Consider the following 27,060-nt stretch of genomic DNA (forward strand, 5'->3'; position numbering starts at 1 on the left):
TTGTTAAATAGTTATGATTTTTTAAAAACCATAAAAATAAATCATATAGCTAGGCATGAAATCAATTTTCATTTACTTTCTGTTAAAAGGCTTGTCAGTATTTGTTCTCTTGACATCAATCGTGAATGCATCTGTACATTTAATTAATATTTTATTCAAAAAGGTAAAGCATATCCAAGGATGCTTAGCTATCCCTGTCAGCAGCCTAAGAGCATATTAACTTTTTATATTGTACAGATCTCTGTGCAGTAAGTAGCAACACTTGATGAAGTGGTATTTTCTAATAGTTTTCTAGTTGATCATGGGAAAATAAATAATGCAAAGAGTTGCAAAGAACGCTTGATAGAGGAAATACTATGCACACTGGACACAGGAACTACAGCGTCTCTGGAATACCCACAATTTTCCTTGAACCAGGGAGTGAGCAGGCCAAAAGATAAATACAGTGCATAGTCAAGGGTCTGGATGCCGAAATCTGCAGCAAAGTACAGGCCATTTAGTTCAAATGGTTGCATTCATAATCGATGGGGCGGTGGGGAACTGGTGGTGATGGTGAGTTGGCTGCTGAGGAGCTATGTGATTACATTGACCTGCTGGCAGACCACCTCCAGGGCTCCAAAGAGTCCTTCTAGGCAAGACAGAGGTTCACCTACCACTCCTCCAACCTACTTTACTGTATCCGGTGCTCCCGATGTGGTCTTCTCTACCTCAGGGAGACCAAACGTAAACTAAGGGAATGTTTCACCGAGCATCTCAGCCGGCCCACAGGGCTGACCTGACTTCCCAGTCACCGTTCATTTCAATTCCCCTTCCCACTTTCGACATGACCATCCTTGGTCTACTCCATTGCAACAACAAACCAAACTGCAAATTGGAAGAACAACACCTCATCTTTCACCTGGGCAGCCTATAGCCCAGAGGACTCAACATTAAGTTTTCCAATCTTAAATAACCTCCCTTCCCATCCCCCAATTCCCTTTCCAGCGAACCCCCCATCCCCTCCATTCCTCTCACCGACCCTTCTTTCAGCTACCAACCAGGTTCATTCCTCCCATTGACCAACCAGGCTGTACCTTCCACTTGTGGTCACAAATCACTATCTCACCACTCCGCCCCTCTCCCCTTCCAAACTTCCCCCCCCCCCCTTTATCTGCAGCTCCCCTTAGCCCTACCCCCAGTTTTGAAGAAGGGTTATAGCCTAAACATTGACTTCTCCACCTCCTGATGCAGCCTGGCTTGTTGTGTTCTTCCAGCCTCCTGCCTGTCTACTTTGGGTTAGATACTGGCTTGATAAAATTCTGCCTTCATCTGTTGTGTTGGTTTTCACTCTCAGTCCTAATATTTTAAATAGCTGTGCTATTGCATTCAATTTGATTGTCTTGACTATGAATTAATAGTTCACTTCCTCTTTTGACAAATAACCAGGACCTGTGCAAATCACTATCCTGACTTGGAAATGTATCCCTATTCTTTCAGTGACGTTGGGTCAAAATCCTAGAACTCATGGACTGAAGTGGTTCAAGAAGACAACTCACCACCATCTTCGCAAGGATAATGAGACAGGCAATAAATGCAGCCCACATTCCATGACTGAATTTAAAAAAGGCCTCAGTATGTCCACTTTGTGAACCGCTAGGCTTGAAACTGATTTTCTCACCTTCTCAGTGACTGAGTACTGATGGGTGTTTGTGGAGAACTTGAAGGTGTTTATTTCAGTGGGTACTACGACGAGGAAATATTGAAACATGTGCATATCTGCAAAAAAGTGAAAGGCAACATTGGACACCGTGAATTAGCGACAAAGAAATCAAGCATGTTGTGGCAATTTGCAATTTAAAAAGGAAGCAGAATAGAAATTATAGGAAACATCATCAGGTTAATCAGTACCTGACTGAAAAACAACATTGGAATTCTATTTAGAAGGTTATTCCAGACTTAGGATGTTCCAGAGTCCTTCACTTGTGAAATGCAGTGATTGATAACTGTAATGACAAACTGTGATGACACTGTGGCCTTAAAATGTTTCTTTTGTCTTGTTTTCTTCAAAGACAGGTTTTGAGCTAGAGCTGATGAGTTATCTCTTCCAAGCCAATAAAGTAAATAGCTTGTGAGGCCCTGGGTATTACAGTAATAACATTAGCAAATTTGCTGATGATACAAAGCTGGGTGGCAGGGTGAAATGTGATGAGGATGTTAGGAGATTACAGGGTGACCTGGACAAGTTGGGTGAGTGGGCAGATGCATGGCAGATGCAGTTTAATGTGGATAAATGTCTGGTTATCCACTTTGGTGGCAAGAACAGGAAGGCAGATTACTACCTCAATCGAATCAATTTAGGTAAAGGGGCAGTACAAAGAGATCTGGGTGTTCTTGTACACCAGTCAATGAAGGCAAGCATGCAGGTACAGCAGGTAGTGAAGAAGGCTAATAGCATGCTGGCCTTCATAACAAGAGGGATTGAGTATAGAAGCAAAGAGGTGCTTCTGCAGCTGTACAGGACCCTGGTGAGGCCACACCTGGAGTACTGTGTACAGTTCTGGTCTCCAAATTTGAGGAAAGACATTCTGGCTATTGAGGGAGTGCAGCGTAGGTTCACGAGGTTAATTCCTGGAATGGCAGGATTGCCTTACACGGAAAGACTGAAGCGACTGGGCTTGTATACCCTTGAGTTTAGAAGACTGAGAGGGGATCTGATTGAAACGTATAGGATTATGAAAGGATTGGACACTCTGGCAGGAGGAAACATATTTCCGCTGATGGGGGAGTGCAGAACTAGAGGACACAAATTAAAAATACGGGGTAGACCATTTAGGACAGAGATGAGGAGAAACTACTTCACCCAGAGAGTGGTGGCTGTGTGGAATGCTCTGCCCCAGAAGGCAGTGGAGGCCTAGTCTCTGGATTCATTTAAGAAAGAATTGGATAGAGCTCTTAAAGATAGTGGAGTCAAGGGTTATGGAGATAAGGCTGGAACAGGATACTGATTGGGAATGATCAGCCATGATCATATTGAATGGCAGTGCAGGCTCGAAGGGCTGAATGGCCTACTCCTGCATCTATTGTCTATTGTCTATTTTCTAATAGAAGCAGCCGAAATGGGTGAAGTCAGGCTCCCACAGAACCTGGGTTTTAGTTTAGCTTTCAGCAGTTCTTGGGGTTTGAAAGCTGGCTGTGGAGGCTGCTATAGATCTCTCTCTCAGCCAAAATTAAAAGGTGAAGTTCTCTCTCTGCACCAGAATGTTCTCTTGGTGTTCTTTTCTCCTGGACTGGAGAAACATTGCATGTGAGAAAATCTATTTTATTGAATTTGCCTTTGCCAAAGGTGTGTTTATGGGATCTTTCCATATTGGAACAGCTTCTGTTTAGTAGTTAAATAATTTATTATCCTAAGTTTTCCAACATAGTTAAAGTTATACTTCTTCTTTCTTTTGTTTGTATTTTATCTGGGTATGAGAATAAAGCGTGTTTTGCTTTAAGTTGAGTAGCGTAACCAATCAAATTACATCTGGAATACAGCACCTTATATTTGCCTTTATATAAGATAAATGTTAGGATGTAGGCTGTTTCCTTGATATATTTGGAGGGGGTTTCATCTGGTCCATAACAAAATACAGCAGTCATTTTGAGAAGAAAAAGTTTGCGCAAGCGGCAAATAAGCTGGGTGGGTGAGAGCAGCGCATTATCATGGGAATGTGTGTGTATGTGGACCTGACGGACACCTGGAAGTATTCTCCTTCGTGGGAAGGAGGCTGTAAAATCCTTGGAAAATAACTGAGACCAAGTAAAAATATCAAAACATTGGTGTTTATCTCTAGAGAGAGCCAATTGAAAATGATCTTTGAGAAGATTTGTAACTCAATCCACCGATTCCTCAGAAACAAACCCAAACAAGCAGACACAACGCAACCAAAATCTACAGCCACATTACTTTACATCAAAGACATATTAGAAATGACTTCCAGATTACTCAGACCCCTTGGCATCATGGTAGCCTACAGGCCTACCAACACACTTAAACAGCGATTAATGAACCTAAAGGATCCATTAGATACCACCAGCAAAACTAACATCATTTACAAGATACTTTGCAAGAATTGTAAAAAATACTACATCGGACAAACTAGCAAGAAACTTGCCACCAGACTACACGAAATACAACTAGCACCAAAAGACATGACCCACTATCACTAGTTTCCATACATACAGACAAAAAAGGACACCATTTTGACGGGGACAACACACACATCCTAGGACAGGCAAAACAAAGACACACACGAGGGAATTCTTAGAGGCATGGCATTCTCACTAGAACTCCCATCAATAAAGTTAAAAATCACACAACAGCAGGTTATAGTCCAACAGGTTTAATTGGAAGCACACTAGCTTTTGGAGCGTCGCTCCTTCATCAGGTGATAGTGGAGGGCTCAGTCCTAACACAGAATTGATAGCAAAAATTTACAGTGTGATGTAACTGAAATTATACATTGAAAAATTGATTGTCTGTTAAGTCTTTCAGCTGTTTGAATTCCATGATAGTTTCACTTCCTTCATGTGTAAATCACAAAACCGTTTTTTAAAAAGTTGCATTCTCAGGTTAACTGTTAAAAATGGTGATAGCTGGACAATATGTTGAAGGTGTTAGCCCCCTGTGTTCTCTGTCTATGCCATGATGATTCTAACCTAAAAAGTGAGATAACGGAGTTTTACATGAATTCATGCAGTTTTTGAGCAAAGTACAATGTAACCCTGCAAGTACAAATTCACCCGACAAAATATATGTGTGCATGTGGGTCTTTGTCTGTGTGTGTGTCTGTCTGGGTTGGGGGTTGTGAGTGTGAGAAAGTGTGTATGTGGACCTGACGGACACCTGGAAGTACTCAGGGATCCCTCGCAAGAACAGGGTAAGATGCCCAACTCATCGACCACCAGTTCCAACGTGCCACAGCAAGGAACCGTAATGACCTCCTCAGGAGACAGACACATGCTGCAACTGACAGGGTACTCTTCATTGTTCAGTACTTCCCAAGAGCTGAAAAACTACGCCATGTTCTTCGTGACCTGCAACACATTATCCATGAGGATGAGCACCTCACCAAGACATTTGCCACACCTCCACTACTTGCCTTTAAACAACTGCCAAGCCTCAAACAGATCATTGTTCATGACAAGCTGCCCAGCTGTCAGGACAACTCCATACAACCCTGTCATGGTAGGCGCTGCACCAGTACTTGTGGGGACACCTCCCACCTTTGTACATGGCAAGTACTCATGTGACTCTGCCAATGTTGTCTATCTTATAATTTGTAGGCAAGGATGCCTGGAGGCATGGTACATTGGGGAAACTGAGCAAAGGCTACGGCAACGGATGAATGGGCACCGCACAACAATCAACAGACAGGAGGGTTCCGAGCAGAGGCTGATAGCTAAGTTTGGTACCCATAGTGAGGGCCTCAACCGGGACCTTGGGTTCATGTCACATTACAGGTGACCACCATTGCACTATACACACACACACACACACACGGACACATATATACAGAGACGCGCACACAGACACACACACAATGTACCCCCTCACAGACTTAAGACACTCTACACTCACTACACACACATACACTTCCTCACACTCACAACCCCCAACCCAGACAGACACACACAGACCGACAAAGACCCACATGCACAGATATATTTTGTGGGGTGAATTTGTACTTGCAGGGTTACATTGTACTTACAAAAACTGCATGCATTCATGTAAAACTGAGCTCAAAAACTGCATGAATTCTTGTAAAACTCCGTAATCTCACTTTTTAGATTAGAATCAATCTAAACATCATGGCACGGGGCCAACACCTTCAACATATTGTCCAGCTATCACCATTGTTAACAGCTAACCTGAGAATGCAACTTTTAAAAAAAATGGTTTTGTGATTTACACCTGAAAGAAGTGAAACTATCATGGAATTCAAACAGATGAAAGACTCAACAGACAATTAATTTTGCAATGTATAATTTCAGTTACATCACACTGTAAATTTTTGCTATAAATTCTGTGTGATAGGATTGAGCCCTCCACTATCATCTGATAAAGGAGCAACGCTTCGAAAGCTAGTGTGCTTCCAATTAAACCTGTTGGACTATAACCTGATGTTGTGTGATTTTTAACTTTGTACACCCCAGTCCAACACCGACATCTCCAAATCCGTCAATAAACACATTGATTTTGACCCTATCTACGTTGCCTTGGAAAAAAAGGCCTGGAAATGACATCACCCACCTTAAGAAACCAAGACCTATAAATAGAGAGGCGGGACATACCACCAGCGCTTCACTGGAGACTCTCACTGATGATGTTACCTCGACATAGTGACGAAACGTCTGAAAACAAACCTTCAAGCTTGGTGAGCTAATTTACATACTTATAGAATTGAAAAGTGGGAAGGTTAAGTGAAAACTGTTTCAAAGTTAGTACAGACTCTGGAGTATTGTGCATGGTTCTGGCTTCCATGATAAATAATGGATCCAGATGCTTTGGTAAATGTGCTAAGAATGTCACAAGCACATTGAGAATGTAAAGGGCTAAACTGGCCAGGGTTCATTCCATCTGGAAAACAGAAGACTGACTAGTAACCTGATAAAGGTAAAGTCAACATAGTCTTGCTGGACTATTGTCTCGTTTGACACAGATGACTGGTGGTGATTCAACCTGAGGTCCACCACACCTCAGGCAAGGAGAGAGGTTGAGAAAGAGTGTTCTTTATAGTAACCGTAGCTGGTGATGGAATTGAATTAGCACTGTTGGAATCAATACATCACCAACCAGCTAACTGAGTCACTTATGTGGGTTGCAGTGGGGGCTGAGGTTGGGGAAGGTGGAAAGGTGGAGTGGCAGTTCCAGATCTTCGGGCCAGTTGATGACATGGTCAACAGTGGTAGATTGATTGATTGAAATTGGTTGGGTAAAGAGAGCAGAATTAAACAGAGTTCTAGCCTGGAAATGACAACAGCCATTGGGAGGGATGAGGTCACAGGGGGATTTGAAAGATGAGAGTTTTAAAATTAAGGGGGCTTGGATCCAGTCTGAGGTTTGGACAGATTTGAACGTATTTGGGGTTTGAAAAATCCCAAGAGATTTAAACACTTACTGATGTGTCCTAGATCTTTAAATAAAACGTGGGTGAGACAACTTGTTTAATTTTGGTTATTTGTGGTTGTTTAAATTGAAAGTGAGAGAGATGGCTCTTACGTTTGCTGAAGAGGTTCTGGGGTTTAAAGATGATTCCCAAATTTGCCAAGTAAGTTTAGAAAGACAGAAAAAGACCACCCTTTTAGAATTATCCAAGAAATTAGAAATTGGTTTAACTAAGGACAAAAGTAAAGCTGAAATTGTAAGGGAGTTAATTACGCACTTAGGTGTGTCAGAGAAACAGGTAAGTGCAATAGAGTTAGAAAAGCTTAAATTACAATTGAGGAAAATGGAGTTAGAAAATGAAGAAAGGGGGAGAGAAAGAAAATAAAGAGTAAACTGCCATCTAGAGAGAGACTGCCATCCAGAGAGAGACTGCCATTCAAAACACTCTCTATCAAAGGTACCTTTATCATTTGAAACATCGTGACAGCAAAACACTGAAGACAACCCTGAGAAATCTTCAGCCAGAGGGAGACACACTGATGATGACAGCTGCTGTGAGAGGTTTTGAAATTAAGTTGATGTAATTTTCGTTCAGAATTTTTATGGTAACATTATATTCTGAATGTAGGTTTGCTCGCTGAGCTGGAAGGTTCATTCCTAGACGTTTCATCACCCTACTAGGTAACACCTTCAGTGGACCTCCAGGCAAAGCACTGCTGATAAATCCACTGTTGATATTCATGAACTAGCCACAAAATGACATGACCCTCTCTCACTAGTATCCTCACATACAGATGAGGAAGGACACCACTTTGACTGGGGCAACACATTCATTCTAGGACAAGCCAAACAGAGACATGCACAAGAATTCCTAGAAGCATGGCATTCCAACTGGAACTCTATAAACAAACACATCACATTATACCCCAACTACCACCCTCTGAGAAAAAGAACAGGAAATGACATCACTGTGGGAAATGACGTCGCCACAGGAAATGACATCACCAACCCAAAGAAACCCAAACATATAAACAGAAAGCAGGAATTATCAACAGTGCTTCTCCCGGAGGCCCACTGAAGATGTTACCTAGTAGGGTGACAAAACGTCTGGAAATGAACCTTCCAGCTCAGCGAGCAAACCTACATCCAGAACCTCAACCTGAGCTACAAATCTTCTCAAATTCACTAACATTATATTGTTACAGAGTTGGAGGCAGATAACATGCATTTAAGAGAAATGAGGTGTAGAGTTATAAATAATTGTTGTTTAATGTTCACTTTAAGACGTTGCTTAAGCCAGGGCCAATGTAGGTCAATGAATATAGGAATGATTGGAGAAGGAAAGTTGTTGTACCCTATATGTAGTAGAGTTTTGAATGATCTCAAGTCTATGAAAGGTAGAAGATGGGAAGCTGGCCAGGAGAACATTGAAATAGTCATATTTAAAAGTTAGGCATGGATGAGGGCTTCAGTACCAGATGAGCTGGGACAAGAGCAGAGTCAGGCAATATAACAGAGCTGGTTTCTTGTTGCTGTGGAACTAAATCAGATGTCTCAGCCTTGTCTCAGTAACTTTCCTCAGAGTTATGTCCTCTCCGTTCAGCTAACCTGTTTGTTCTCTGTACTTTCTCTGGCACTGATAGTGTCCACCATGACTCAGTGAGCAACAATCTCGCCTCTGAAAATCAGAAGCTTGGAGGCTGGTGTTCTGCTCCAGTGACTTGAGCACAATATTCAAGGCTGACGCTCCAGTAAAGGGAATGCTGGAGGTACATCTTTCAGACAAAATGTTAACTGAGTCCCTGTCTATCCTTCAGGTGAATGTAAAAGATCCCATGCTACTATTTAAAGAAGAATGAAGGTGTTCTTCCTGATAACCGATCAATATTTTGTTCCTCAATCACCACACCCAAACAGATTGTGCCATCATTGCTGTTTATGGGAGCTTGTTATGCATGAATTGTTTGCTGCATTTCCTATTTTATGACACTGAGTAAACTTCAAATTCCTTAGAATATGTGGACTTGGAGTTTTGTATTTCACTACACTGGTTGGATGTGAAATATTTTTCAAAATCCTGAGGTCTTGAAAGGATTTTTACGCTGACAAATGTTTTTCCTCTGCCAGTGACAGCACTTCAAAAGTATTTTGTTGGCAGTAAGTCATTTGGAGACATCTCACGGTCATCAAAAGCATGGTATAAAATTTGAGCTTTTCTTTTGCTTTAGTTCCTTTTCGAGCTATTCTCCAAACGTGGTCTGACCCAGGCTCTGTATAAATTCAGCCTTACTCTCTTCATTGTTTCAGTGAAACAATCTCGGAACAGAATACAAACAGTGACATTTTTTGCAATCAGTAAACTAATCCCTATTATAGATTGTAAATGGTAGAGAAATAGTCAGCTATACATAGAAAGATCATAGACAATAGACAATAAACAATAGACAATAGGTGCAGGAGTAGGCCATTCAGCCCTTCGAGCCTGCACCACCATTCAATATGATCATGCCTGATCATCCTTAATCAGTATCCTCTTCCTGCCTTATCTCCACAACACTTGACTCCACTATCTTTGAGAGCTCTATCCAACTCTTTCTTAAATGAATCCAGAGACTGGGCCTCCACTGCCCTCTGGGGCAGAGCATTCCACATAGAATGTGCAAAGCAATTATATCTGTGCAGAGATTAATCCAAATGCAAACAGTTGTCCTTTTGGTTTCTTTGTCTAGAACCTCAATATACATTGGGGCAAAGAGATTCTCTGATAGCATCTCCACATAATCCTGTCAATGCTTTTACAGATTTAATTTAATATCGTCTGCTTCTCCTTCAATGTATATTTATTATTCATATTAATGGTTCCAATAATTAGTAAGTTCCACATTCTCCACTCACTAGTAAAGCGATTTCTCCTGAAATCCCTAGTTCTAGAAGTCTTATACTGGAATCTAGATTAGATTCCCTACATATGGAAACAGGCCTTTTGGCCCAAACAAGTCCACACCCACCCACTGAAGAGTAACCCACCCAAACCCATTTCCCAACCCTATATTTACTCCTGACACTATGGGCGAGTTAGCATGACCAATTCACCTAACCTGCACATCTTTGGACTGTGGGAGGAAACCCTCACAGACATGGGAAGAATGTGCCAACTCCACACAGACAGTCGCCTGAAGCGGGAATCGAAACCAGGTCCCTGGTGCTGTGAGGCAGCAGTGCTAACCACTGAGCCACTGTGCTGCCAGCTTCTATCTACTTGTTTCATCCTAGTGGAAGTTCTTAAAATCCTTTCTGAGAAAGGATCCCTCAACCCGAAGCATTAACTCTGACTTCTCTCCACATGTGCTGGTAGACCTGCTGAGATTTTCCAGCAATATCTGCTTTTGTTCCTTAAAATTACAAAAGGTTTTGACAGCATTGGCAGAGAGAAATTGTTTCCACTTGAGGGGAAAAGCAAAATGAGAGACCATAAATATGAAAGTCACTAATAAATACATTGGGGAATTCAAGGAAAACTTGTTTTGCAGTGGGTTGTTAGAATATGAAACATATTGCCCTGTAGGAAATTTAGCCAATGTTTCTTAAAGATTTTATGCATTAAAATTTTGGTGAAAATATATATGTTTAAGCAAATCATTTTTCCGTGGCTAAAAACTCATTAACAAAAATCTGTTATAACCTTAAAATGATGTGATCTCCATATAACTGAGTCCGCTGGCTGTTTTATATTTTTCGCTCAGTCGGATTAAAAAATGCTGCTTCAAAAACAAGTTTCAAAAATGATACTCCTTTGTAATAAAAGAGAATTTGACCCAATCAGTAACTGTAATCATTGGTCCCAGATGAAATATGCTATGAACCTGCATCTCAATGAGTAATTCTTCTGTGTGACTCACTTGTCTCTGTTATTTTCTCAGTGCCATCTAGTGGATGGATTAATCCAGGGCTCAGTTCTCCAAATGACAAATGATCAATTCGATGAGAGAAGTTGTACACTGAAAACAAAGAAATAGCAACATGTTATAGATATTTATTAGTACAGGAATGTAAACTGGACCCAACTGGTCCACATTATTGTTTATACTTTATATGAACTCCTTCAAACCCTCTCCATCAACAAATCCTTCTCAGGTTTTCCTCCTTGTACTTATCTACTTCTCCTTCAATGTAATTTGCTATTCACATTAATGGGTCCCAGAATTAGAAAGATCCACATTCTCACGACTCATGAGTAAACAATTTTCTCGTGAAATCCCTATTGGATTTGTTAGTGACTATCTTATATTTAGCATCTATTTTAGGTCATTGCCCGAAGTAGAAACTTCTCTGCATGTTCTCTATGTCTTGCCAAGCCATCTCATAATTTGAAAATCTTTATCAAGTCATCTCTCATCTCTTTTTTTTAACAGAAAAAAGCCTCGGCCTGTCAAATCTTCCTTGACAGCCAAAATATTTCAGTTCATGGTATAATTTTAGTAATTTGTTTTTGCATCTTTTCCATTGCCTCTTTGATACCTAGGCCAGAGCTGTGCACATCTGTCAGTGATGGTCTAACTAAGGTTGTATACAAGATTAACATTATTTCTCTGCTGTATTCTATCTCCCGATAAATGGACCACCATGCTTTACTGGCTTTTTATAAATAGCCTTTTTAACCTATGTTGCTTCTTTCACTGATTTGTATGTCTGTAACACAGAGCCCTTGTGCTCCTCTAGTCCTTTTAGACATTTATAGATCAAGGAGTGGATAATATATGTGGCTACCATATTTGTTTGTTCAAAATTAAATTACTTCACACTTACCAATATTAATTTAATTTGCCAACCATACACTGATGCAAGTTTACTAATGTTCTCATGCATCAGTTCAAAGGCCTCCACAATATTAACTGCCACAACCAATGAATCATATCAAAGTTCTGCAGTTCTACGATTTCCAGTTGTGAATAGTGGTGGACAATTAAATAACTAACTAGAAGAAGCTGCTCTGTGAACACCCATGTGTGCTAAATGATCGTGAAGCCCAACATGTTAGTGCAAAACAAGGTTGAGGTTTTTTATTTATTTCAAAAATATACTTTATTCATAAAATAATTTGATGGCCTGTACAGTTGGTCATGCCATACATATGTAAACATTTATATACAGAGATCAGAATTTATCGTTTGTATATACAGGTCTGTACGTTTATCAATCATATGTCCATATATTTAGCTGAGGCGTCAGCAGAGCCCAAATGACTGCACGGGCCCCCTGTTCTTCTTAGGCAGGCAGATGTTACACAGTGGTCTTTCCCCACCGCGCCTTGGCAGCAGCTGCCCCAAGCTTCAGCGTGTCCCTCAACACGTAGTCCTGGACCTTGGAATGTGGCAGTCTGCGACACTCAGTCGGGGTCAACTCCTTCAGCTGGAAGATCAACAGGTTTTGGATGCCCAGTGAGCGTCCTTCACCGAGTTGATGATCCTCCAGGCACAGTTGATGTTCGTCTCAGTGTGCGTCCCGGGGAACAGACCGTACAGCACAGAGTCCCATGTCACGGCACTGCTCGGGACGAACCTCGACAAACACCACTGCATTCCTCTCCAGACTTCTTCTGCATAGGCACATTCCAGAAGGAGGTGTGTGACAGTCTCGCTTCCCCCTTTGCAGCCACTTTGAGGGCAGCGTGCGGTGCGACTGAGAGTCCGGACGTGCATAAAGGATCTCACAGGCAGAGCCCTTCTCACCACCAGCCAAGTCTTGGTGCTTGTTGGAAAGTTCTGGCGATGAGACATTCTGCCAAATGGCTTTGACAGTCTGCTCAGGGAACTGCTCGACAGGATCCGCCCTCTCCTTTTCCTGAAGGGTCTCAAGGACACTACGTGCTGACCACTTCCTGATGGACTTGTGGTCAAAGATGTTTTTCTTCATAAACTTCTCCACGAAGGACACGGAGGTCCAACTACTTGGAGTGTTCCGCAGCAGCAAGGCCAAGCCCATCCTTCGCAGCACCGGGGACAGGTAGAACCTCAGTACATAGTGACACTTGGTGTTTGTGTACCGGGGATCCACGCACAGCTTGATGCAGCCACACACAAAGGTGGCCATCAGGGTGAGGGTGGCATTGGATGTTTTTTTCCCCCGTTGCCCAGATCTTTGTACAGCGAGTCCCTTCGGACCCAGTCCATCTTTGATCTCCATATAAACTGGAAGATGGTCTGGGTGACTTCAGCGGCACAGGTTCTGGGAATAGGCCAGACCTGTGCCATGTATAACAGCAATGACAGTGCCTCAGATGCTGCCTGAACTGCTGTGCTCTTCCAGCACCACTAATCCAGAATCTGGTTTCCATTATCTGCAGTCATTGTTTTTACCAGTGCCTCACCCCTGATGACCAGGTTTTTTCCCACGATGGAGAGTGACCATAGCTTCCATCTGCCCAGTTTCTGCCTCACTTTGCTGATACACTCCTCCCAAGACTTGGCGCAAGCCCCAGTACCCCCCGAATCAAATACCCAGCACAATCAGGTGGTCGGTCCTGACGGTGAAGGGGATTGAGGATTGGTCGGCACAGTTCCCGAAGAGCATAGCCTCGCTCTTGTCTTGGTTTACCTTGGCCCCCAAGGCCCGTTTGAACTGGTCACATATGCACAAGTCTGTGCACGGACAGCGTATCCGAGCAGAAAACAGTGACGTCATCTATGTACAGGGAGGCCTTGACCTACAGGCCACCGCTACCAGGCATAGTCACCCCTCTCAAGCTTGCATCCTTCCTGATGGACTCGGCAAATGGCTCTCTGCAGCACACAAACAAGGCAGGAGAGAGAGGGCAGCCCTGCCTGACTCCAGATCTGACTGGGAAGCTATCTGATTCCCACCCATTGATTGAGACTGCACAGACAATGTTGATGTAGAGCAGTCTGATCCAATTGCAGATTCCCTCCCCAAAGCCCATTTTGAAGAGAACATCTCTCATATACCTGTGTGATATCCTGTCAAAGGCATTCTCCCTCCCCCCACCTTATCTCAGTCCCAACCCCCAAATTCAGCACCACCCTCTTGACCTGCAATCTTCTTCCCAACCTCTCCGGCCTATCACCCTCATCCTCACCTCCTTCCACCTATCGTATTCCCAGCGCCCCTCCCCCAAATTCCCTCCCCCCTACCTTTTATCTCAGCCCGCTTGGCACACCAACCTCATTCCTGAAGAAGGGCTTATGCCCGAAATGTCGATTCTCCTGCTCCTTGGATGCAAAACAAGGTTGAGGTATTTTCTACCAACGTCTGGGTTGCTGGGTGGATGAACCATCCTAGCCTCCTCCGGTGGCAACCAACATCTCACATGTCACTCTTTAGCCAGTTTGACTCATTTCATGTGTGATCAAGAAATAACTGAAGGCACTGGATACTGTAATGGCTCTGGGTCCTGACAATATCCTTCTGGTAGAACATAAATCGTTTGCTCTAGAATTATCTGCACTCTTAGAAAAGCAATCCCGCTACAAATACAATGTAAAAAAGAAGTACCCAGGTATGTTACTCTAGCCAATTACTGCCCGATCAGTCAATTCTTCACCATCAGGGAAGATGGTTGTTAACAGTGTGATCAAGCAGCACTTACACTGCAATAACAAATGTTCAGCTTGGGTTTCAATGCTCATTGCCTGTTGTAACCTTAGCAATAAAAATGAACAACAGAACTGAACTTCATAAGTGAAGCTGCGTGACCTTGACGTCAAGATAGTATTTGATGGGGTGTGATTAAGAAACCCTAATTAAGGTGAAGTCAGTGGGAATCAGGGACAAACTGTCCATAGGTTGGAGTCATACTTAGATGAAAGCAAAATGGTTCTGATTATTGGTCAGCCCCAGGATATCATTATGGAAGTGCCCCAAGCTAGTGTCTTAGGCCCAATCATTTTCTGCTCCTTGATTAATAACCTTCCCTTTGTCGTGTGGTCAGAAGTGAGGATGTTGCTGATGCGTGTCCTGTCTTCAGTACTGGTCACAAATCCTCAAGTGGAAATGACCATCTGTAACACGAGAGAATTGAACTATTTCCCCTAGATATTCAATGGCACTGCCCTTGGAATTCTCCAATGTCAACATTCTGGGAGGTTACCATTAACTAGAAGTTATCTGGATCGGTCATGTACATACTGTGGCTACTGTGTAATCTGAGGCTGGCAATTCTGCAATGACCAACTCAGATCCTGACTCCCCAAAACTGGCCCACCATTTAAAAGGCACAAGTCAGGAATACGCTGGAATGCTTTCCACTTAGCTATATGAAATCTGCTTGAACAACACTGAAAAGGATTTCACCATCAAACATTCCATCCACCATTTCAAATATTCACTCCCTTTGCAACTGGTGCACAGTGACAGTGGTGTATACTGTTTGGAAGATGCAATGCAATAACCTGCCCAACTCAAGACCCCTTAAATCAAGAAGGACGAGTGCAGAAGACCATAAGGCCATAAGACATAGGAGTGGAAGTAAGGCCATTCGGCCCATCGAGTCCACTCCGCCATTCAATCATGGCTGCTGGGCACTTCAACTCCACTTACCCGCATTCTCCCCGTAGCCCTTAATTCCCCGAGACAACAAGAATCTATCAATCTCTGCCTTGAAGACATTTAGCGTCCCAGCCTCCACTGCACTCTGCGGCAATGAATTCCACAGGCCCACCACTCTCTGGCTGAAGAAATGTCTCCGCATTTCTGTTCTGAATTTACCCCCTCTAATTCTAAGGCTGTGTCCACGGGTCCTAGTCTCCTCACCTAACAGAAACAATTTCCTAACATCCACCATTTCCAAGCCATGTATTATCTTGTACGTCTCTATTAAGTCTCCCCTTAATTTTCTAAACTCCAATGAATACAATCCCAAGATCCTCAGCTGTTCCTCATATGTTAGACCTACCATTCCAGGGATCATCCGTGTGAATCTCCGCTGGACACGTTCCAGTGCCAGTATGTCCTTCCTGAGGTGTGGGGACCAAAACTGGACACAGTACTCCAAATGGGGCCTAACCAGAGCTTTATAAAGTCTCAGTAGCACAATGCAATACTGCACTTGCAAGTTCTGCTCCAAGCTATAAAGCATCCTGATTTGGAATTATATCACAATTTCTTGACTGTCGCTGAATCAAAATCCTGAAATTTCCTCCCTTAAATCACTGTGTCTATTGAAACCACATGGTTCAAGATGTCTGATCATCATTAGCTTCTCAAGGGAAATTAGTGATGGACAATAAATGATGCCTTTGCAGCAATGCACACATCGCAAGAATGAGTCATATAAAAGATACTGGCCCTATTTAGTGCCAGCTTGGCCCAGTAGTATCATGATCCCATCTTGAATCAGAATGGGAGTCTCATTTCAGAGAATTAAGCAAAACATTTAGGTTGACACTCTCAGTTCAGTAATGAGGAACACCACACCCTCAGAAATCCATCTATGAAGCAAGGCAATCTCTCTTCTCTAAGGTACATGTAAGAGATCCTATGATACTGCTTTAAATGGAAACATGGTCATTCTACCTGATGATCTAACCTAATATTATGTTAAAATTGAATTATTTAGACACTATTGTTTGTTGATAATGGAATATTGCTTTGCGCATATTGACTGCAGGGTTTCCTACAACAGTTTCTACATTTCAAAAGTACTTCAAAGGCTGTAAAGGACTTTGAGTTGTCCTAAGGTCAAGAAAGGTGCTGTATGAAAGCAAGTCTTTCTTAATTTCTTTATCAAGTCTTGAACAATTAACCCTTGGAAAGAGCTCAGTTTGTACATCTGTAAACAGCAGCTGAGCCTGATAATACACTAATAAACCTCACCATAGGCATAAACAGGGTGCATTGAACTCTTGTCAGCGATAGTCTGTGTTAGTAATGCAACACTGAAGCCATTCTTTCCATCTTTTGTGCTCTCATGTTTTGTGCAAACGATTCTTCTTTAGTCAAAACATAAAAGAATTCTTTTTCCTGGTGTGTATGTGTGGATGATATTCTGAGAATTTTATTTTTCTTTCAGCCTATTCTTTTGATCTTCATCCCAATGGGCTTTTTGTTTTAATTTAATGATGGAAGTGTGAGCGTTGGAGTTGATTCTCATGACTCCAAGGAATACAAGTGCCATTTTAACGCTGTGCAGTACAGGTATCTCATTACTGGACTCTATTGCTAAGCAATTGGCTGAAGAACCAGAAATATTTTTACACAACAAAGGCATAAATGATATTTTCAGCAGCAAATGAACTGAGGCAAGGATAGAGTCAGACAAGTTACAGAGATGAAAATGGACGATCTTAATGATGACTTTGACATATGATTTGATGCTCATTTTATTTTTAAGTATGACACCAAGGTTACAACTGTCTGGTTTACTCTCATAGCATTGCTAGGCAGAAGAAAAACATTAACAACTAAAGAATAGGATCTGTGATTGAGATGGAAGGCAATAACTTCAGTTTTCTGAATTTGAAGTTTCTGGAAGAAATTTCTGCTCCTCTGGTAATAGATGTTGGACAAGCAGTCTGGTAATTTAGCGACGGGGGAAGGGTTAGGGGAAGTGGTCATGTGATAAAACAATCATCATCTGTTTAAAATGCAAACATTTTTCTGATGATGTTTCAAAGGAATATCATGCAGGTGAGAAATAGGAGGGGGTGGATCCTTCAGAACTATGGTGGAAATTGCGGGAATGAAAGAGAAAAGGGCACTGGTTAAATCAATAAGAATTAAATCTGAAGAGAGCAGTTCCACTCACGTGGGCAGCAGTGGAAAGGTGAAGGAGCATCTACCATGTCAAAGGCATCAAGAATGATGAGATGAGACTGTTTGCCCCTAACATCGTCAAATTTGATAAATTTTGTATGATAACAGGTATTTCGCTACTGTCATGGGGATGGATGTTTTGTTGGAATTCCAAGAAAGATGAGGACGAATTTGTATAATGACAGCATGGTCAACAGCTTTGGAAAGGAACTGGAAGTTGAAGATTAGGATTGTAAAGTTTGTGGGGGCCAAGGACTTTATTTGAGGAGAGGTTTCTTCTCAATGATTTACCTTCAAAATGAAAAATCACAAGGTCATGAATTTTTGGTCAGCACTTTGATAACTGAGAATTAGCACACCAATTCCTCCAATGCCTGAAACATCTCCCTGTGTCTTTGGACACAATGGCGAAGGGGTGATTTGACCAGGACTCTGTGTATAGTTTTATTGCTTTATTTTTCTGTTTTGATTGTATAGTAGAAAAATGCATGATATAGATTTTTGTAATAAACTGCAATGGCCTTTTAAAAATGGGCGCAGAGGAGTTGGAACTGTGGATATGATACAGCACCGAAAGGATTCATTCGACCCATCTTGTCCATGCTGACTCTTAGACACCCAGATGCCCTTTCTAATCCCATCCTTATACACATGCTCCATCACCATGCACTTAAGGTGCAGATCCAGGTAATTTTTGTGAGAATTTAGGGTCTCTGCCTCTACTATCAACTCACACAGCAAATTCCAGACCCCATCACCTCAATATAAAAAGGTTTTTCCTCACGTCACCTCTAATCCTTCTGTCACTTAGATTGAATCTGTGACCCTTGGGTTTTGAACTCTCTGCCAAGGGTAATTTGTCCTCCTGCCTACTCCACCTTACCCCCCCCTTCACAATTTTGTATACCTCAATCATGGCACCCTCAATGTTCTCTGTTCCAAAGAAAACAGCCCCAAACTCCATGTAGCTCCAATTCTCCAGCCATGGCAGCATTCTAGTTAATCTCCTCTGCACTCTCATAAGAGCAATTATGTCCTTGTAGTGTGGTGACCAGAACTGGTGAGGCCACAACTACTCCAGTTGTGGCCTCACCTGTGTCTATACAGTTTCATTATTATATTCTCTATTTTGGTATTCTATACCTCTGCCATTGAAGAAGACCATTCCAATATGCCTTGTTTACAACTTTACCAGCCTGTAATGTTACCTTTAGGGACCTGTACACTTGCACGCCAAGATCTCTCACTTCATCTACATCTCTCAGTATATTCCCATTTGTTGTGTATTTTCTTTTACTGTTTGACCTCCCAAAATGGATTATTTCACACTTCCCAGAGGGTGAACTCCATCGCCACTTTCCTGCCCAAACCATCAATCTATCAATATCATTTTGGGGCTTACGGCTATCCTCTTCACTATCCACTACACGGCCAATTTTTGAGGGGTCTGCAAATTTCTCATTGGGTGCACCCCTCCCCCACTTTCAAGTCCAAATCATTAACATATAAAACAAATAGCAGGGGTCCCAACACTGAGCCCAGTGGAACAACACTTGAAACAGCTTTCCATTCACAAGAGCAATCATAGCCTATTCCTCTTTGTTTCCTGATACTGAGCCAACTTTGGATCCAGTTCAACACATTGCTCTGTATCCCATGGCCTTTTACTTTTTTGACCAGTGTGCCACATGAGACCTTGTCAAATGCCTTACTAAAAGCCATGTAGACAACATCCACTGCAATACCCTCATCAATCTTCCTTGTCACATCTTCAAAGAATTTAATCAAACTTGTAAGGCATGACCTTCCCTTACCAAAGCCATGCTGACTATCCCTGACTTCTCTGTGCCTTTCTAAGTGACAGTTTATCCAGTCTCTCAGGATTGATTCTAACAATTTGCACACCATTGAAGTAAGAGTGACTGGCCTATAATTATTTAGCATTTCCTTGTATCCTTTTTAAACAATGGATCTCGATTTGCATTCCTCCAGTCCTCTGGCACCTCACATATGTCTAACAAATATTGGAAAATAATCCTCAGAGTATTTGATATTTCTTCCCAGACCTCTTTCAATATCCTTGGGAACGATCCATCTAACCCTAGCAACTTATTCACTTCCAAGGATTCGATTTTTCAAACACTTCCTCTTGCATCATGATTATTTTGTCTAATATTTCCCACTGCTCCCACTATCCACATCATCCCCTTCCTTTGTGAATACGAAGACAAAAAAATCATTTAAATTTCTTCTCATCCTCCGCATCTTCACACGAGTTCCCTTCTTTATCTCTGATAGGTCCCACGTTTTCCTTAATTATCTTTTTTGCTCTTTATCTTTGCGTTTTTCTGTATCTTGTTTGCTAGTATTTTTTCATTCCCTGTCTTTGATTTAATTTCATTTTTCACTTGACCCTGTACTTTCTATACTCCTCTAAGCTACCGACAGTGTTCAGTTTTTTTTTGTGTCTAGCATAAGCTTTCTTTTTCTGTTTAATTTTCCCCTATTTTTCTAGACAATATGAGGGTCTACATTTGGCAGTAATAATCTTATTCTTGAAGGAGATATGTCTGCTTTGTGCTTTAAGGATCTCACTTTTTAGTGTCTCCCACTGATCAATCTTTTAGTAGTCCTGTCCAGCCCACCTTAGCCAAACCACTTCCCAGTTTTGTAAAATCTGCCTTTCCCAGTTAAATGTTTTACTCTGGATTTATCTCTGTCATTTTCTTTAATAATACACTTCCAAATAAATCTGTTGGACTATAACCTGGTGTTGTGTGATTTTTAACTTTGTACACTCCAGTCCAACACCGGTATCACCACATCATGACTAGGAATGTAGTTATACTGCGATGGATACAGCTGCAATTTAGTATTTATCTCAAGAAGAATCACAAAAGACATTTGAAATTCAGTGAGCATTTGTCCAAGGGTATAAAGGAAGATGGATCAATGCTTCCTTGGCAGTATGGATAGTTCTTTCTAAATCTTACTTAATTTGGAAGAATTGGAACCACGCAAGTTAATCCATGAAACAGTTAAAAAGTGAATTACAGTGGTTAAAAGACAACAGTTAGGATTGTATTCCAGACCTGTGCTATCCCATTACCCAATGGGATAGTTTGGGATAGCATCTTGGTTTTATTTTCTCTATAAAATCTGGCTGGGTACTGCCATTGTGTCCAGAGATATTAGGAGATCCTGTGAAAACACTTCCAAGTCCTGCTGTTATGTTAGCATTGCATTTTCTCTCTGCAACCGGGAGTTAGACGTCCCAGAAATGGTATGCATTCTACAAAAAAGGAATACAGAAGATTGCAAATGCTGTAATGGCAGCACAAGTAAGGAAAAAGGGCCATCTCTCATCCCCTGAAGCTGTTTAACCCACTGGGGTTCCCATCACAAAAGCAAGCTCTGAATATTTGACTGCAGAAGTCAACACAGCTGCTGAATTCAGTTATTCAACTTCAACCCTCATTCCATACGACAATCACTTCAAATCCAAGCTTAGCACCTGCAACAATGTCCTAAAGAACTGAAGTGAATATTATCTTTATTACACTGTTTAATGTTACCTGCATTTTGATGTTGTAAATATTTAGTTATTTTAAATATCATATATCAGTGGTTGTATTAAGGTAACCTTTATCTTGTTTAAACATTAAGTTTGCTGCTGGTTATTTTTCTTACAGACAGACACACACACACATACACACACACACACAGACATGCACACGATGCATACAGTCTTCTTTAAGGATATGCCTTGCTTGTAGTGGCAACAACTATTTATAGAGTCATAGAGATGTACAGCATGGACACAGACCCTTTGATCAAACCCATCCATGCTGACCAGATATCCCAACCTAATCTAGTCTCACCTGCCAGCACGTGGCCCATATCCCTCCAAACCCTTCCTATTCATATACCCATCCAAATGCCTTTTAAATGTTACAGTTGTACCAGCCTCCACTACTTCCTCTAGCAGCTCATTCCATACATGTACCACCCTTTGCATGAAAATGTTGCCCCTTAGATCTCTTTTATATCTTTCTACTCTCACCCTAAACCTATGCCCTCTAGTTCTGGACTCCCCCACCACAGGAAAAAGACTTTGTCCCTAGCGTCAGTGCAAGTCAGTGTTATATTTTGAAAGTTTTAGTTAATAACTTAGGTGACTTTCAGTACCAGCATCTTTACTGTAGTGATTGATAAGTTCCAGATATCAACCAACACTTCTTACTCAATAGAAAGGTCCTGAACACTGAAGAGAGCTAGCATAAAGGAATGCTTCTAAATGTACTGTGCATATTTGAGTTTGTGAAGAGAGAGAAGTATTAACAGAAACAATTTGCTTTCATATATCACCTTACTCAGTTTCATTGCCAGCTCAAAGCGCATGTCATACAGTGAATCCCTGGCACTGGTATTCTGTGAGTAAACACGGCAACAGTTTTACACATAGCAAAATCCTAAGTGAGTGACCATTTTTTTCTTGATGATGTTATTTATTGGAGAAATGTTGGCTCGGCCAGAATTTCCCAGCTCTCCTTCATACATTTTCTTTTATATCCACCTGATGGTCTATCAGTTTGGCAGTGGTGTGTCAGTGTAGATTTTGTATTCAGGCCTGTCCATGGGATCTATCTGTGTTTCTCTAAGTCAGAGGTGAAAGACCTACCACTGCTCAAGTAAAGGCTAGAAGCAGTTAAGTATTTTTATATGAGGAGAATGGTCCTTATCTGGACCCTATCCATTGGGATTTGAGTGTATCCTGGGAGCAGCTAGTTGGCTGTAACAGTAGGCAAAGAATATTAATAAAGCAAGTTACAAATTATACAGGAAAAGTTACCTTTAGGATCCTTTGTGGCAAGTGCATGGGCATGGCCAAATGAGAGTTGGTATGGTCTGAAAAACAATAAAAATGATGTTTCACAATTTAGTATTTTGTTCTTGGTACATACAAATCACAGGTACTCATCAAACTAAAAGATTTCCAAATGAGGCTGGATTATCTATGGGACACAAATTTAAGATTTTGGCAAGAATTGTAGCAGCAAGTGAGGTGGCATGGTGACTAAGTGGTTAGTACTGCTACCTGACAGTGCCATGGATCTTGGTTTGAATCCACCCTTGCGGGTTTCCTCTGGGTACTCCAGTTTCCTCCCACAGTCTAAAGATGTGCAGTTAGGTGGATTGGCCATGCTAACTTGCTCATTGTGTTTAGGCTGGGTGGATTAGCCATTGGAACTACAGGGATGGGTCTGGGTGGGATGCTTTTTGGTGGGATGGTGTGGACTTGGTTGCCTGAATGACCTGCTTCCACACTGTAAGGATTCTGACTGAAGTAGAGAAGATAATCTTTGAGCAGCAATTAGTCATGATTTGGAACACTCTGCCCATGATGGCAATTGATATGGAGACAATTAATATATTCAAAAGGAATTTGTTTGGGCACTTGAGAATATAGACTATGGGGAAAGAGCAGGGAAATAATGAAAGCTAATTGAACATTGAACATAGAACAAAACAGCGCAGTACAGGAAGCCAATCTGAAGCCCAGCTAATCCACACTATTCCATTATCATCCATACATTTATCCAATGACCATTTAAGTGCCCTTTAAGTTGGCAAGTCTATGACTGTTGCAGGCCGTGCATTCCACGCCCTTTACTGAGTAAAGAACCTACCTCTGATGTCTGTCCTATATCTATCACCACTCAATTTAAAGCTATGCCCCCTCGTGCTAACCATCACCATACGAGGAAAATGTCTCTCACTGTCCACCATATCTAATCCTCTGATCATCTTGTTTATCTTTACTAAGTCACCTCTCAATATTCTTCTCTCCAATGAAAACATCCTCAAGTCCCTCAGCCTTCCCTCCATACCAAGCAACATCCTAGTAAATCTCCTCTGCACCCTTTCCAAAGCTTCAACAACCTTTGTATAATGCAGCGACCAGAACTGTATACAATACTCCAAGTGCGGCCACACCAGAGTTTTGTACAGCTGCAGGATGACCTCATGGCTCCGAAACTCAATCCTTCTACCAATAAAAGCTAATACACCAAATGCCTTCTTAACAACACTGTCAGCCTGGGTGGCAACTCTCAGGGATCTATGTAAATAGGCACAAAGATCTCTCCGCTCATCCACACTACCAAAAATCTTACCATTGGCCCAGTAGTCTGTATTCCTGTTAGACCTTCCAAAATGAATCGCTTCACACTTTTCCCATTAAACTCTATTTGCAACCTCTCAGGCCAGCTCAGCAGCTTATTTATGTCCCTCTTGCAACATTCTACCACACTGTCCATAACTCCACCGAATTTAGTGTCATCCACAAATTTACTAACCCATCTTTATATGCCCTCATCCAGGTCATTTATAACAATGACAAACAGCAGCGGCCCCAAGACAGATCCTTGAGGTACACCATAGTATGTGAACTCCAGGATAAACATTTCCTATCAACCACCACCCTCTGTCTTCTTTCAGCTAGCCAAATTCACTAAATCACCCTCAATCCCATGCCTCCGTATTTTCTGCAATAGTTTACTGCAGGGCACTTTATCAAATGCATTACTGAAATCCATGTACACCACATCAACCACTTTACCCTCATCCACCTGTTTGGTAATCTTTTCAAAGAACTCAGTAAAGGTTTGTGAGGCACCACCTACCCTGCACAAAACTGTTTTGACTATCCCTAATCAACTTATTCCTCTCTAGATGATTATAAATCCTATCTCTTATCATTTCCAACACTTTACCCAAAACTGAAGTAAGGCTCACTGGTCTATAATTACCAGGGTTGTCTCTACTCCCCTTCTTGAACAAGGGGACAACATTTGCTATCCTCCAGTCTCTAGCTCTATTCCTGTAGACAATGATGACATAAAGATCAAAGCCAAAGGCTCTGCAATCTCCTCCCTAGCTTCCCAGAGAATCCTAGGATAAGTCTCATCTGGCCCAGGGGACTTATCTAGTTTCACACTTTACAGAATTGCTAACACCTTCTCCTTATGAACCTCAATCCCACGTGGTCCCTCAGTATTTCCTTTCTCTGCTTGCCTTTTCTCTCTGTCTCTCTCTCTGGGCATTTTCTCCATTTATTTGACTCATTCCACTTCCCCACACATCCCTTCCAACCACGCCACCTCCTCCCCCCCGCCACCCCCCCCCCCCCACACAACCCCACCCCCATTCCTGATATCACCATAAATACCAGTTCTTCATTTTATTTTACTCCAAAAACTGAAGTGAAATTGCAAAAGGGAACAAGTCACAAAGTATTGTAGGAAACTCACTAATCTTTACTTTGGGTTTTTTTTAAAAACTGCAAAAACTATTTACAAAGGTCATGTGGAACATGAATGGTTGGACCCAAAAGAAAAGATGGAACAGCCTGGGACTCTTTTTCTCCAGAAAACAGACATTCGAAAGGAGACCTGATAGAGGTCTTTAAAATGATGAATGAGCTAGTTAGGGCAGTCATACGGAAGATTCTTACATTTCAATATGGATAGCTACTCATAAAACTACTGGGGAATTCAAGATAAATATCTTTATCCTGAGAGTGATGAGACTGTGGCACTCACTACCATAAGGTATAGTTCAGGTAAATAACAGGGATACTTTTTTTTAAGACAGTCCATTGGTAAGGAGGATGACTTTCTTCCACTCTGGTGTCAAGGGTCCTATGGTGATTAATTAGTCCAGTACTGGATTTACAAACCCTGCCATGAGCCATTTGGATACAGAACTGGCTCAAAGCTAGAAGACAGAGGGTGGTGATGGAGGATTGCTTTTCAGACTGCAGGCCTGTGACCAGTGGAGTGCCACAAGGATCGGTGCTGGGTCCACTGCTTCTTGTCATTTGTTTAAATGATTTGGATGTGAAGATGGGAGGTGTGGTTAGTAAGTTTGCAGATGACACCAAAATTGGTGATGTAGTGGTCAGTGAAGAAGGTTATCTCAGAATACAACAGGATCTTGATCAGATGGGTCAATGGGCTGAGGAGTTGCAGATGGAGTCTGACATTCTTAACAATATATCAATTGCACAAATTAGTTCAACTCCAGCAAGTTAAATCAGACCACTTCTTTGTTGTCCAGGACACTCTTCAGAAGAGTGTCCTGGAAGGAAACTGCCATTCTTACATGGTCTGGCCTACATGTGACTCCAGACCCACAGTAATGTGGTTGATTTTCAACTGTCCTTTGGGCAATTAGGGATGGCCAATAAATGCTGGCTTGGAGAGTGATGACTACATCTCTTGATTGAATTTTTAGAAATTGACATCTCAAGCAGTCAATATTGCTGCCTGGAAAAATATCCTTCCTGGATCCATAGTTCAGAAATAAAGTGGCATTCCAGTTCTCTGGTCTGCTGGTCCTCAACGGCTTCTCAGGTTACTAAGAATTCCCTGGGATTGAGGGCTAAATTGTAGCTATAGCTCCAATGGCAAAGCTCTTAAAAGTAGAGTTGCAGGTAAACAGGATAGTGAAGAAAGCATTTGGAATGCTTGCCTTTATTGGTCTGTGCATTGAGTAGAGGGGTTGGGAGGTCATGTTGCAACTGTTCAGGACATTGGTTAGGCCACTTTTGGAATATTGCATGCCATTCGGGTCTCCTTCCTATCAGAAGGATCTTGTGAAACTTGAGAGGGTTCAGAAAAGATTTACAAGGATGTTGCCAGGGTTGGAGGTATGAGCTATAGGGAGAGGCTGTATAGACTGGGGCTATTTTCCCTGTAGCATTGGAGGCTGAGGTTTTAGACTTTTTAGAGGTTTATAAAATCATGAGGGGCATGGATAGAGTGAATAGACAAGGACTTTTCTCCAGAGTGGGGGTGTCCAAAACTAGAGGGCATAGGTTTAAGATGAGAGGAGAAAGATTTAAAAGGGACTTAAGAGGCAACTTTTTCATTGGACGAGTTGGACCAAAGTGCCTGTTTCCGTGTTGTACATCTCTATGACTCTCTAATGGGACAAGTGGTGTTTGCTGAAGAGTGTGGGAATTTAGATATAAACATGAGGGAGAAAGAATAGCAGATGTACTGACCTAATGAGGTAAACTAGTGTAGGGAAAAGTGTGAGCACCCTAAAGCATTGAGACAGTTTGGTCTGTTTCATCGCTTTAATTTCTCTGAACTTCC

At 41.8% G+C, this 27,060-nt stretch overlaps 1 protein-coding gene across 4 annotated transcripts in view; it reads right to left on the bottom strand.

The window, feature by feature from the left end:
- The window catches only part of LOC140493727 (endoplasmic reticulum-Golgi intermediate compartment protein 2-like), a 79,380-nt gene that overhangs the window by 36,684 nt on the left and 15,636 nt on the right, over positions 1–27,060 (bottom strand). For all 4 annotated transcript variants that reach the window (XM_072592525.1, XM_072592526.1, XM_072592524.1 and 1 more), the window contains 3 exons: positions 22,749–22,804; positions 11,029–11,127; positions 1,658–1,755 (listed from right to left, as the gene is read on the bottom strand). In XM_072592525.1, coding sequence (XP_072448626.1) covers positions 1,658–1,755; positions 11,029–11,127; positions 22,749–22,804 — 253 coding nt within the window. The remainder of the gene's footprint in view (positions 1–1,657; positions 1,756–11,028; positions 11,128–22,748; positions 22,805–27,060) is intronic.

This window comes from Chiloscyllium punctatum, chromosome 22 (genome assembly GCF_047496795.1).
Source record: "Chiloscyllium punctatum isolate Juve2018m chromosome 22, sChiPun1.3, whole genome shotgun sequence".
Taxonomy (NCBI): domain Eukaryota; kingdom Metazoa; phylum Chordata; class Chondrichthyes; order Orectolobiformes; family Hemiscylliidae; genus Chiloscyllium; species Chiloscyllium punctatum.